Source organism: Chenopodium quinoa, unplaced genomic scaffold (genome assembly GCF_001683475.1).
Source record: "Chenopodium quinoa cultivar QQ74 unplaced genomic scaffold, ASM168347v1, whole genome shotgun sequence".
NCBI lineage: Eukaryota > Viridiplantae > Streptophyta > Magnoliopsida > Caryophyllales > Amaranthaceae > Chenopodium > Chenopodium quinoa.
The window spans coordinates 538,234-552,456 of record NW_018743574.1 but is presented as its reverse complement, the minus strand read 5'-3'; the positions used below and the strand labels follow the sequence as shown (position 1 = coordinate 552,456).

General features: G+C 34.8%; 2 protein-coding genes across 3 annotated transcripts; both read right to left on the bottom strand.

Annotated features, from left to right (window-relative positions):
* Nucleotides 1-1,192: 1,192 nt before the first annotated feature.
* LOC110681826 (squamosa promoter-binding-like protein 16) lies at nucleotides 1,193-4,404 on the bottom strand. Of its 2 annotated transcripts, none has more exons than XM_021857955.1 (4): nucleotides 3,698-4,404; nucleotides 2,820-3,407; nucleotides 2,077-2,219; nucleotides 1,193-1,961 (listed from the first exon to the last, which is right to left on the bottom strand). In XM_021857955.1, exons 2-4 carry the CDS (start codon nucleotides 3,251-3,253, stop codon nucleotides 1,489-1,491), a joined length of 1,050 nt encoding a protein of 349 aa, XP_021713647.1. In that variant the 5' UTR covers nucleotides 3,254-3,407; nucleotides 3,698-4,404; the 3' UTR covers nucleotides 1,193-1,488. The 2 variants fall into 2 exon arrangements, with proteins under 2 accessions (XP_021713647.1, XP_021713648.1); XM_021857956.1 differs by having other exon boundaries at nucleotides 1,193-1,958; nucleotides 3,698-4,403.
* An 885-nt stretch (nucleotides 4,405-5,289) lies between these two features.
* On the bottom strand, nucleotides 5,290-10,758 carry LOC110681825 (3-oxoacyl-[acyl-carrier-protein] reductase FabG-like). The gene is made up of 5 exons (XM_021857953.1): nucleotides 10,540-10,758; nucleotides 10,182-10,283; nucleotides 8,922-9,121; nucleotides 7,954-8,183; nucleotides 5,290-5,918 (listed from the first exon to the last, which is right to left on the bottom strand). The coding sequence occupies exons 2-5, from the start codon at nucleotides 10,271-10,273 to the stop codon at nucleotides 5,640-5,642; spliced, it is 801 nt and encodes a 266-aa protein (XP_021713645.1). The 5' UTR covers nucleotides 10,274-10,283; nucleotides 10,540-10,758; the 3' UTR covers nucleotides 5,290-5,639.
* Nucleotides 10,759-14,223: the final 3,465 nt, after the last annotated feature.

The following is a 14,223-nucleotide window of genomic DNA, read 5'->3' as shown; positions in this document are numbered from 1 at the left end:
TCATTTTTCTTTTTTAATCTTAAAGAGCTTGAAAAACTTGTTTTTTTATTTGCCAGTAAATCATAATATCATGACAACAATAAATTATTTTGGTTTATTTTCACTTTTGTGACACAGTTTAATATGCATGTATTTATATATATTTTTTTTTGTAGATTTACAGGACATGAACTATTTGTTGTTAAGATGGTTATAAGTGTTGATCTACTGATCAAACCTCTTTGCATGCGAATAGAGACACATGACACATTGACATCTATAGGAACACTTTTTAATATAGAAAGTAACAGTTATGATATATGATAAGCTAGCTATTTAGCTTCTTCGTCTTAAAATGATCAGAAGCATATCTTTTTTCATCACTAAATTCTTTTAAAACCAGAAAACGACTTCCATGGATTAGCAACTCAAGAGTACGCGTGTAAATTAAAGCAACGACGTACTGCAGCCTCATATACTCGTATGTTGTACGTGTATCGCGGTGTAAGTGACTAGAGATAGATAATGTATACATACAACTCTTACATCACTTTTGTTTAAGATGGCTAGTTTGATTTGCTTTCTGAAAACAAAACTTGAGATTCAGAGCACTATAAAGTCCTTTCACATAATATGGACCACATTTACAGGCATCTTTTTAATGGTATCAATGTATGATCCTTTAAAGATGCCCCAGTCTGAGGCTCTTCAGTATTCTTGTTTCTCTTTTCTTCTCTTTAATAATTGAGCATCCTCTTCATCCTTTCATGGCTACTGAGGAGCGAGGGCAGAGCACTGTTTCAGACTTTCAGCGCTGATAAAAGATATATGAAAATAATTATCATATCTCTAAAATGATCTTCTGCCAATTTCCTCAGAATCTGTTTAATTTTTGCTGCAGTATTCTGATCTGATTTTTTTACACGCTCCTCTTAAAATTGTATAGAATCTACTCTTATTACTCCCATAAACATTGCTATTAGTCTATTACTGTGAGATTTTTTCTGATATTCAAACCAAAAAGGCTCAGCTATCTGAATGTTTGTATAACTTGACTCGAGGTGCTTGTGTCAGACTATGATGCATGTGTCCAAGTGTCAGACTTGGTAATTTGTGAAAAATTTCCTTTATTTGATCCAACAATAAGTGACATGGCCTAGTCTATACCTATGTCGGAGTGTTGTGGATCCAACAAGCGAGTAACATACTAAAATAAGGGCAACAAAGAAATACTTTTATTAGCTTTCCCGGCAGCACTATAGCTAAGGACAAACTAACCTGATGATACATTAATGCAAATAATCATAAAACTTTGTTTCCAACATGTCTAAGGACAAAAGCCACAGTAGAGAAAGATCACCAGACATAAGAAAAGCTCTCATAAAGAATCAAGTGAAAGCGAGAAGATGGAAGTTAGTTCATATCCTCTTATAGCACAGGATCTTGATACAAATAATCATAGAAAATTAACATTCATGATTATAAAATAGTGAGTATTTATAGACTTAACTACTCCCAACCAAATGGGAAAATCCTAGAACTGTTTTCGCGATACCCTGCATGGCCTGTGTGGAATCCTCCAATGTTTGGAGCATTGGTGTTGGAACTGCTAGAGAGTGAAGCTGAACTCTCAATATCGTCCAAACCCTGAGAGCAGGGAAGTTGATAGCTGTTATTTAGATGCAGAGAAGTGCTGCTACCTTGAGCTGTTGCTGAACTCATAACCGTTGGTTGCATAGCAGGTCCCACACGGATATCTGACGATTGGGATGAATACCTTGACAGAAGAGAGAGAGCACATCCTGAGTTATCAGGTGAAACCTTTAGGCCGCCTCTCCTACTTCCGGTTGGAGCAACGTCATTCAGAAGTGGCTGATATATTGTTTCTTGGTTATTTTGGAAGTACAAATCAGGCTGCTGAGACATTGTAGGCCAATTTACAGTATGCATTTGGGGGCAGGAATACTGCAGCATTCCATCTGCTACATTTTGAATATAATACGAAATCTTAATTATTAAAATGAAGTCCTGAGATAATTAATATATAATTAATGCCAAAACACGTTTTATGCAATGAAATTTAAATGATCAGGTCACCTGTATGAGATGACAAAACGCCACCAGCAGAATCAGGCATGTAAAAAGTTTCAGGCTGTCTTTTCCTCCTACGACGATTATGTCCATCCAAGCGTTTTCTGCAGCTTCTCTTTACCTCATCAAACTCTTCCAGGGAATGGAACCTGAGGGGTTAAAGTGCATACATTGAGAGGAAAAAAATATGAATTAAAATAACACAGGTAATGCAGCAGAATCAATGCAGCACAAAAAAATTCATTAATCTATTTCCACTATGAATTGATTTACTAATGAAGGGGCAAAACTTATCCATGAATTGTATAATTTTGTTGAAGGATGAACGTGATACTTTATGGAACTTATTTAACTGCACATAGATTGTATAAATGCACCTCGGATGCTTGCCTAATCTCATAAGACAGCGACAAACATTGCAGGATATAAAATTAAGCCTAAAGCTATCCGAAGAGAAGTTTATATCTACACCAATAAGTTATGGTTTCTTATCAGCACTATGCAGAAATAGGGCTAGCTAACAGACAAGACAATACCTTAAACGAGGTCAATGGTCCATTAAATTAGTTCATAAGATAATAATTTCACCTAATTAGCGCTGCTTAGAGGGTAACTAAGTTCACTAAACATTCAAGTTTCAAAATAAAGCTTTTAATTTCACACCGACTGACTTTTATCCTTCTGAATTTAGTTGTCATTGGTAAATAGTGATGCTTATTTCCAAACTAAAGAAGTAAACTTTTTGTTACCTGCTACACTGCTGGCAAAACCGTTGCTCCTTCCCACCAACAAGAACAACAGGCGTCTTGGAGTGCCTCTCACATACCTTATGGCGGCGATGATATTCCCTGCATTGATTAAGGTCAGAAGCACACCCATCAACCGAGCAAATAACAGTACTTTGGGCGCCGCTGTTGCGTGGCCTTCCCCTCTTTGAAAGCGCCAAAACCGGTGAAGGAGACGACGAAGAAGCCATATTCAAAGGCATTGAATTCTTTAAGGTATCCATAGATAGATCTCTCATATCTCCCAATCTTCCCAGCTTCAGATCCACTGAAAACATGTTACTAATTCCGGTGCCACTCGAACCTGCTAACGTAGCCAGATGGTGATGGTAACCATTATCTTGAAACTCCACCTTACTCACACCATTCCAAGCACATGATTTAGAGTCCCACTCCATTACCCCTTTCCTCTTCCTACAAACTACAATGATATCCACTCAATAAACCTTTTTATCCACACAACTTGCTATGTTTACGACCCCACTGCAGACCGATGTCGGTATACAGTCTAAATCACCATACTGATAACTCCATTTACATCAGAAAACAAATCTTGATGAACATCAACATACAAAAAACAGTAAGAAAAAGAAACTGCAAGTTAATTACTAACTATACAAAAAATACCAACATACAAAGTAAGACCTAAAGCCTGTTAAAATCATACATATAACTGAATACAAAACATCACATATTATAAAGTATAGTTTTTGAAATACCAAGGCAAAAGTAGTTGCAAGAAAGTGCATGGACAGTACAAAATGTGATTATATAATAAAAAACAAGTACCAAAGCAATGAAGAAGAGAATTAAATATAGTGATTGAAAGAGAGTAAACATACAATCAAGTTCTTGAGCAGAAGAGCACTAAATTAGGGCTTCCTAAGCCACCCATGTTTCTGACATGGACATCAGGATAATGAAAAACCATTGATCATAAGGTAAACTAACTATGAGAGATAATATGAGGTGGGAAGGGAGATAGGGAAATGACTTTGTGGGTAGGGGGGGAGCAAAAAAAATTGTGTTCCCTTAAAAAGAAATCAAGGACTAGTTCATTAGTTGTGGGTGTAGAGGAAACACAAGTATTTTTGTCCCCCACATTAGATACTACAGTAGAAAGTAAAAAAGACAAGCTCTTTTGTCTTATCACTGGATTTAGAGGGATGCAAAGTGTGGTTTCGGGTTTAACTCCGTATTTATAGAGTAGTGATCTAAGCCTATGTACTTAATCACGGATATAAAAACATTAGGAGACTCTCCTCAGGAGGGTGAACATAATGAGTCCGATAATATGATATCAGAATCAGAGAACCTGCAAAGTATATACCAGTACATACATAAAAAAACACTTTTTTTTAATAATTTGTTTTAAAATAATTTCTGCAATGATAGTTGGATTATATTGGTGATAATAATTCTGAGTCCCTGCATAAAGCGTGAAGTAGGCCTCTTTTATTTACAAGTACAGGAGAAATAACAGTTGTATGAACTTCAAATCTACAGTATTTATAAATTATAATCAAATCTCCCTTTATTTTTCAATACCCAATGTGGGGTTGAGAACCATTGACTCACTATTTTTCCACTTTCTAATCATTTCCACTTTTTAGTCACTCCATTCTTAAATAGATCATACCTGCTCCATCTTAGGGGAGCTATTTGGGTAACTCTTTTTTACCCTTGCTAGTATGGTGTACGTGGTATTTTCATACCATACCGCTTACTCGGGTAATATTTCCATTATATAATCGGTTGTACTATGCACACGACACAACCAGGAGGATGCTTTGTTAATTAAGCAACGTCTTTTTATATTTCATTTTCTATGAAAAGTGGTAGATAAAAGAAATTAGTACTCTCTCGTTTAATTTAATTTTTAGTTCAATGAACAAGTGAGTTGAAGACAGAAGAGAACACACAAACAAAAAGGGTGATTGAAACAGGGGAAGAAAAAGGCATGCATAGCGGGCCACACAGAGACAGGGTGAGGTAGTTTTCATCTTTCACTTCAGCAGAAGAAGGCAGGGACCTCTGATAAACTAGTTGAAACTACTACACCAATTTTGCAACAAAATAACAAAATGCTAGACATCATGGAGACTCACACACATGTACACTACTTATTGCAAATTATAATTGTGAGAGAAGGCATACAATTATCTCATGTCACCATGATGCGCGATATGTGCCATATACGTTAATGAATAACGGTAATGGTAATTAAAAAAAAGTACTGAGTTCGTGACTAATAATACCAAAGCTTGAAAGTCGTAGCAATAGAATTTCATCTACATTCGCGTATTTTTATTATTCACCAAAAAGTGCATAAGGAGGTCTAAATATACGAAACCAACTCAAAATCGCGGTAAGTAGTACTCTGTATTCAGTAATAAATTTGTTTACCAAAAATTCAAAAGATGCACAACGAAACTAGATCAAAGTTTCAAAATATAATGCTGCCTTTCCAATTCCAAACCATACATTGCTTCTTCCAAGTTGCATCAGCAATCAGCAAATTTTCTAAATGATATAAATGACACCTACACAAAAACTAGGGCCCAACAAGCTGGATGATTAACTTGATCATTTATATTATATTAATGGCAACTTTTATTTTTACAACAAAAAAGATAATGAGTTGACAAATTCAGTAACAATTAAACCTCCTATAAATATACCTCCTATAGTGAAAGGTTGTATCTAACTGTGATGATAAAATGATATTCAGCAATTGTAGATTTTGACTCCAAATAGACTAGCTTGCCAATTCAGCTAGCAGACTCACATATAAGATCGCATCCGAGGCCTAGTCAGAGACTGACCTCCATCGACAAATACTGTAGTCCCGGTCATATATCGTGAGCCATCGCTTATTAGATAACTAACTGTTGAAGCTAAATCCTTTTTAGGATCTAGCCATCTTTGCAGAGGTGCTGCATCTTTCACCAACCTCTCCGCACGCTCTTTCCCCACTGAAGTTGGGTACTCGTCTTGAATGTACAAGCCACGGGAAATTCCATTAACTCTGATCTGGTGTGTCCCTATCTCCATTGCCATAATCTACAGAGTCATTAAGTCAGCATTATCAGATACACAAGTCAAAAAAAATAGAACCGTGAACAAAAAAAATCCCTCGTGCACAATTGCAAGATATAGAAGTATTAGTAGATGTTGCCTAACACAAATCAATCATGAGATGAACACAGCAACTTCTTACAGAAACCTACAACCTTGTAATAAATGCCAACAAATTTGCGAATAATTTGAACCAGCCACCTACTAAGATAACAAAATTAATTATCAATATGACATGAAGCCATAGTTCCATATGGGTTGCACATGCCATGGTCCTACCCCATTTGCACTCCTGTGGTCTGTGGGTGGTGGGTCTTGTCATGATACGCCACAAAAGAAAAACCAACTGTAATTCTTTCAGGTGGTGAAACAACAAATGCTATTTACCAAACCAGTACTTCAATATCTGAAATTAAATTGATGAAAATGAAAGAAAAATAGAACTCCACACTAAACCCTTTAAGAAATAGTCTTGTATTTTGCAGCCAAAGCATTTTGGGCTGTTAGGTCCATTATACTAGCCATAGCACAACAGTCAGCAACATCTTAAGAAAGCAAAAAAATTTCACTTTTATTTTTTAGGGAAACGGACTGATAATTTAACATAACCACTAACTGTATTCAGTAATTTCTAGGAATATTATAAATTAAGAAAGAAAAGAACGAAGAGGAGTCGGTGAAGGGAGGACAGAAACAAATAGAATTTGAGTCCAAAAGTTTAATTGCAGACATTGCAGTACAGGAAGTTTATTGTACTAGAAGAGGAGTGTCAAGAAACTGAGGTAACTGGAATCAAATTCAACTCCTACCCAGAATTTGACTAATATAGCCTCAATCACCTCGATTCTTTCCTGGTGACATCTTTCATCTGCAGATTCCAGCTCCCAACCCTCTCACATCCCAGCCTTAAAAGCCAAAACTCTCTCCCAGCAGACCAGCAGCACTTCCCCTTCTGAATCCTAGGCAAACGCATCCTTTACAGAGACTACTAATAGATGCAAAGATTCATCAAGTGTAAAATCGAAACAAATGAGGATAGCCGTTTGTTTCCAGATTTCTTGGAAAACAGTAGCAGGGACATAGACAAATCAAAGAAAAAGGCCACAAATAAAGTCCTCATGTTAGAAAAGGTTTATTGTCTAAAACTCTAATTTAGGACTGAAGGAGATGACGAGGGAACCCATTATGCATAAAGCAGGATAATGATCCAAGTGAAGGATGGATCAATCGCTTATACTTTGATACTAGATGTCCGATGCTTTTAAAGTCATACCTAATGGCAACATTAATAACTAATTGTCCACCTTATGATAGAATGAGACATTATAAGCTTTACAAACTGACAAGGCTAGCACAAGACCATGTTGGCACAAGGCCTCGGGTGAGAAAGGGCCAGCCAATAGGGACAGGTAGGCAGCATAAGGCTCGCATGTCTACGGGGCCAGCCAACAGGGACATGTAGGCAGCATAAGGCTCGCATGTCTACGCTGCAATTTCTGAGGGACGCATGAGCTCGCTCAGCACAGAAAATTAGCCCACTGAGCATACATCTCAACAGCCTGTGTATCCTTTTCTAGTTAACTTTCCTTATCCCCCAACCTCATTCCTTTCTAATTATTCTTTTCCCCCATATCACTTCCTTTTAACATTGGGCATCTTCCACTATTTATCAATCTCAATTCTCAAGTCACTTAGAAGTCAGCAGATTATTATGGGATGGAGAGTTACAATTTAAAAAGCATTACTCAAAGATTTACTGATTTAAAATTTTAAATTATTGATGTATAGTTAACAAATGGCACAGACCGGCCACAAGCTGCCCACAGCATGGCAAAGGTGCGGTGTATCTGGGTATACTGGGAAAAGGGTACCCATCAGGACCTCACCCTGCCATGCCATAGAAAGTGCAGCCAAATGCCCCTGCCCTGCCAGCAAGACACTTGAGCCTGCTTTTACTGACAAGGTGTAAAAACTCAAAAAATCCATCGAAATTGCAGAGCTTAAATTACTTGCATCTTACCCTCACTAATTGATTAATTCCAGCCAAACATGAGCCATAAGCAGCAGCTCCCTTGTATAATCCTCTCTCAGCACCAATTATTGAAGTCAAAAGTACAATGGATCCTCCTGTTCTCTGGTCGCGCATTTTAATTCCAACGGCTTTTACGAAGAACCAGACTGCCATAAAATTTACTTTTAAGGTTTTCTTGAAATCATCTTCGGCCATCTTTAAAGGGTCTTGCATTTTTCCTGTCACAAATAAGAAAATTCAGCAACCTTCAAATCTACAAGGAACTCAATCAACAATAATACGTTTACAATGTCATAATGCGAACGCAATTAACTAATGTACGACTTCTCAGCATATAAGTAGTGACAGTTTAATAAGATGTTTTATTTAACTTTTGCAAAAATCAGAACTGGCCAATAATAAGCAATTTAATAAGTGTAACATATAAGGGAGGCACATCAACGGTGATAACTGATAAGCAGCAATAAACTACTAGTTAAAGATACACTGACTAATTCAACAGTATAATAAGAAGTGCATGTACAAAATGCAAATTTGGAGCCTCCACACGTTTTAATTAAACAGCATAACGTAACATCCAAGTCCCTTTTTAGCTAACTTTTCCTGGGCACAAAGCAGTACCTCAATATTTAATATAACAGAAAAATTACATGATCCACAAAATTCTCAATTAGGCCCACCACAATTACTATATTACATGTAACATAATATAATGCCTAACAATGCTAATCAAACACCTGCATGAAATGCTAATATAATAACCTACCAACCACTATGCAGTTTTTCGTCTTGTTTTTTAAATTTTCTATGTTATTTATAATTCTTTTAGGAGGAGAAGGATTTACAATGCAGGAATTTCTGAGCCAAGTCTTCTTCACTCTTATTCTAATAAAAACAACCATATTTTGCATTTCTGCAACGGAAACATCCAGGAAACTAACAGTCACTTAAATTACCTTCATAAGCATAACAATTCACAAAGGCATCCAACTTTCCAAGGAAATTGCACGCCTTCTCCACAGCACCGTGAAAGACCGCCTCTCTATCATCCTCCATATCCAATCCTACGACTTCAATTGCATTTTTATCCTTTATAGAATCAGCTATCCTATCACCGATATTTCGCAGACAGCCTTCATCACCCATTAAAACCAGCCTGTTAAACATTTTTAAAAATTTATCAGACAGAAAACATAGAGTGCAAATTAACAGTACCAAAGTTTTAAAACATACATATATAGCCCAAGTCTGTCACAGTAAAATGTAATGAATATTAGAGATAGATCTGGAAGCTTAAGTTGATAGGCTGAGACACTTCTAGCTAATACAGAATTACAAAGTCCATGAAAGCATGTACCCAGTTCAGGACATATTTGGATACAAATGGGGAAGGAAAATGGAAGGGAAAGAGAATTAACTAGCTTCATTTTCCTTCTCCTATAAAGGAAGAAATTGGAAGGGAATCCCAAAATTTGAAATGCATAACCCCTCAAGCATATATCTTGTCCACTTCTGACTTTCTGAGTACATATAAACTAACATAACTGTAGATTCCTTACGAGCAACAACGCAACCTAAAACGTCTTTTGAAACAACACCACTAACCCATACAGATCCCATGGCTAACTAAATGGTGGAGGCTCATCTTAAAAGTACATAATCAATGTTTGTTTACATCAAATACCAACAAAAGGCAGACTTTTTCTGCTTAAGATACAATCTAAAAAGTCACATAAAACAAAAGTTACACATTCCTGCTAAGAAATAAACTGATCTAAACAAAATGTCAGAGCCCTTAGAGGACAACAGTTACACATTCCTTTTACACTAATAAAAAAAAAACCTTATTCTTATAGCCAATAAAAGTGAGCTAATTTTGTTTCAAATGAAATCAACTAGTCAAACATATAGCTTTATCTTATAAACTCAAATAATTCCATCAAGATGTACGCAAACTCGCCTCGAAAATTCGAACTCAAACTCGAAAATCATATCAACCAAACCCATTAAACAAAACCATGAGATTAAGGGGACATGAGAAATCAATCCCAATCTTACATTTCAGAGAACTTACATTGAACATTACAATAATCTACATTCAAAATAGATCAAAACATGAACAAAAAAAAAAAATACAAGTTTTAAAATTGAACAGAACATACAAAAACATGCATTTACAATATAAATTATTGGAAAACACAGAATAAATTTCAAACCTGCAGCCTTGTTTAGCCAAATTGTAAGCAATGTTAACAGAAACGTCATCCCCATTAGAGGTTAGCAAAACCCTTTTACCAGAATTCTCCATCAGTAATTATCTGATCAACAGCAACAAATAACAAACACAATTAATAATTGCACAGTTTACAGTATGAGATCCCCTTTATTTATAAACAATTTCCAAGAAAAGTCAAGCATTAAAATAATAATGGGTATGTTCACATTCAACAAAGAAAATTGACACACCAAATGCAATGCAATTATTAATTATAAAATTTGTTGAAAACCCAAGTAAACTAAATAAACGGACAAGAAAAGGGATGGAAATTGCATAGAAAAATCAAGGGTTTTTACCAGGAAATGTGTAAGATATCAAGAAATGATTTTGATGGTTTTTCGCAATTGATAATTTGTGGGTATTTAATGGGGTTTTTAGAATTCATTGGATTCACGTGTGTGAGACGAAAACACAGCATAATTGTAAGAATAATGACATGACAGTTCTTAATTGCTGGTATTTAGTGTATTTAAGGGATAAGAAAGGAGGTGTTGGGCATTTAACGTTGCCCAAAAGATGACCACAATCTTATTTTTCTGTCTTATATGATCAAGTACTGCGTTCTACGTATATTTGTAAAATGTAGTTTGGTTTAGATTTGGCAAAAGCCTAAATGACCTAAATGGTACTCGGGGTACGGTAAAAAGACTAAAAACTAACAAGTCCGTCAACAAGATCCAAGTTACATGTAACAGAGTAATTTTATAGGCGTAATTCTTAGTTGTTCATGGGTAAAGATAAAGCTGAATTAAATTCAAAGCTCTTTGTTCAATGAAAAGAGCTTTTGAATAAAGTTACTAGCAAATAACTATAACGCATAGGTGTTAATGTGTTATTCCCTCTGGGTTTTTTTTTCATTGTTAATATTTGGGTCAAACTTTTAAAACTTTGACTATAAATTGTCATTGATCTAATAATAGTTAAAATAGTCATGTGTGATCTTGTTGAGTTCATTTTATTAATACTTCTTCCGTCCCTTAGTTATATGTCTATTTCTTTCTATTATGTGAGTAATAATTGAAAGAAAGAAATAGACATATAATTAAAGGACGAAGGGAGTATCAAATATTTATAATTTTTACATGAATGAAATAAGAGATATATGCGTTTTAAGGTACGTCATGGAAACCGTAAAAAGTCATATGAGACAAAAATAAAGAGACAGAGAGAGTATATGTTTGCTAACATAATTATTGAAATTAAGTTAAAGTTTGTCACATGAAAGTGGGCCTAGTGGAAGAGATTTTGAAGGAAATATGACACTTGTAAAAAGTACCCACTACAGATTAATATTATACAAAAAGTACTATTAAGACAACTTATACTTGAGTGGTAGATTATACTACCACTACCGCACTACGTGCATAATAGTAAACATAAATGCACCACGGTAGAAAAACATCAAATGAAAAACCCCCAAAATGTCCTCCTATATACATGCTTAATAAATACTCCGTAGGTGTTATGCATCTATATGAACTCAAAATTAGCAAATACTTCGTACAACCTTGGGAATAATGCCTATTTTTAGGTGCACCCAATGCCTTAAAATTAATACTCCGTAGTAATGAGTATGAGTATTGATTTTGGCACACCCTTAATTGATATTGGCACACCTCTATGTGAGGAGAGTATAAAAAATTGTGCTCTCACATAGGGTGTGCCAAAATCAGTTTCCAAGGAGAATTCTGTAGTTTCTAAAGCAATTCTCTTTGTCTTATCACTAATCTGCCATTAAATAAGAGGTACTCTATATCTAGCTACAATACATTTATTATATATTCAAGTGCTAATGTAACACTTGCGGAGTATTTTTTTGGCTCATTAATTATTTAAGGGAACTCCAAATGAGAAATTAATGAGCGAGCCCCCATTGATATAAGATGTTAATATAGTGGCATTTTGGAAAATAAAAGCCTTGATTTTTGGAATTTATTCATTAAATATTGCTTTGCTTATGTATGATACAATGGACATCCATTAGGAGTTAATGGTATGAAATATGACATGCAAAATTATTGGCTTGATTCTGATATGACATGCAATGATGCAAAATCTCTTCCACCAACTTAATTAAGCAAAATTATTGGCTCGATTTAGATGCAAATATTGATGGGCCATAATAATTTTACTATGCATCCAATATCTTTATTGTTTTGTAAGGGGGAACATGCAAATATGCAATACACCTACAACCTACAAGACTACAATAATTTGTAGTGCAATTAAGAAGCTGACCCAAGTTAGTAGTGCAACCGCTCAAGCATTGAAAGATTTGAAACACATCAACGACATTAAATTATTTTTTGTGGTTCAGTGGTTGCATGTAAACTTATTGATCTAGTATTGAAATTTAAAATTTGAATATTCTATAAATAGCTAATTAAAGGCTAAGGCTTACTCGAATTGGTAGTGAATATAATATAATGAACTACATATATGCAACATGCCTATAATAATTGTAGTGTGGCAATGTTTGCATGTATGGGTGACTTGGGATAAATGTGCAACATTACTGCCATGGATCCATCATACATGTTTGCTTAAGCAACAAAACATAATGATAGTTGTTTTCATGCTTGATTGATTACAACTTAAGTTAAAGATTCTTTTTAGGTGCAAAATTGTACTCGTAATTATTACGGAGTATAACTTATTTAGATTCTACATGTATCAAAATATGGATTATAACCGTGATATGTAAGGAAATAGTTGAGAGATTGACATATATAAGGAATACTCCGTAGTGTTGTTTTTAAGTGACACAGTTTAACCGACACGTAGTTTTAGGACATTTTATTGACTTTAGTAAAATAAGATGTTAGTGGGGTAGATTTGAGGAGTGAGAAATGATAAAGTAAAAGAATGTGAGAGGAAGTGGGGGTCATGAAAGGAGTGAGAAATGATAAAGTAAGAGATAGTGGGGTGAAGATATATCATTAAAATGTAAGGAATTTTTAAAAGAGGAAGTGTGTCACTTTAAAAAAAAAAGGCCGTTTAAGAAAAGTGTGTCACTAAAAAAACATGGAGGGAGTAAGTTTAATTTCTATTCTAGCATTATTTATGGAAAATGTTCTACACATAGCTGATAGCTCAACAGACTATGTATAAGAAGCTAAAAGAGAAAAGTGATAATGAAATATATTCATTAACTAAACTAACTTACCATAATTTATAATTTGTCATGCATTCATAAACTAATACTCCCTCTGTTCCCCAAAAGTTTGACCCTTATGGATAATTTTCATAGGTACGAAGTATTAAGAAAGTGAAAGAACAAATAGTATAAGTACATTATTGGGAAGTAAAATTCATATGAAGTTTGCAAAAAAAAAAAAAAAAAAAAAAAAGTGAAGTTCATATGGAGTTTGTAAAAAAGTTAATAGATACTCCGTATAAGTAATAAAAGCACATGAAATAACAAAATTTACATGGGGAAGTGTTTGTAGAAGAGAAATAAAAAAAATAATAAGTGAGGTTGATAAGAGAGAAATAATAAAATAATAATAGATACTTATTAAACAAATAAGTGTGCAACTATTATAAAACAAATGTAAAAGAAAAATGTTGGGATTATATTGAATCGAGGTAAGATGCGAATCAAGCCGCCCCTTTTTCTCTCTTCTCTCCTCTCTCCTCTCTCTTCTAGGGTTTTAATTTTCTTGGCCGTTTAGGCTGGAAATAGTCTAATTTCTTCGGAAATTAGACTATTTCCGACCCTTTTTCTTTAATTCAATTTATTTTTTTGCTTTGTTTTACGTTTTGGTTTATTTGTTTTGTTTTGTTCTCTCCATTTGTGAGAGTCTGTCCCAATTTTCTGGGATTTTGATTCTCATCTATGGATGAGAATTTTATTTTTAGGGTTCTTATAATAATTGGGAAGGTGATTTGGATTCCTATGGGTCTGGGATTTGTCATCAACCGGTCAATCAAAACATCAGCGCAGATTGCGGAGGTCTCAACTTGGAAAGATGCAAAGA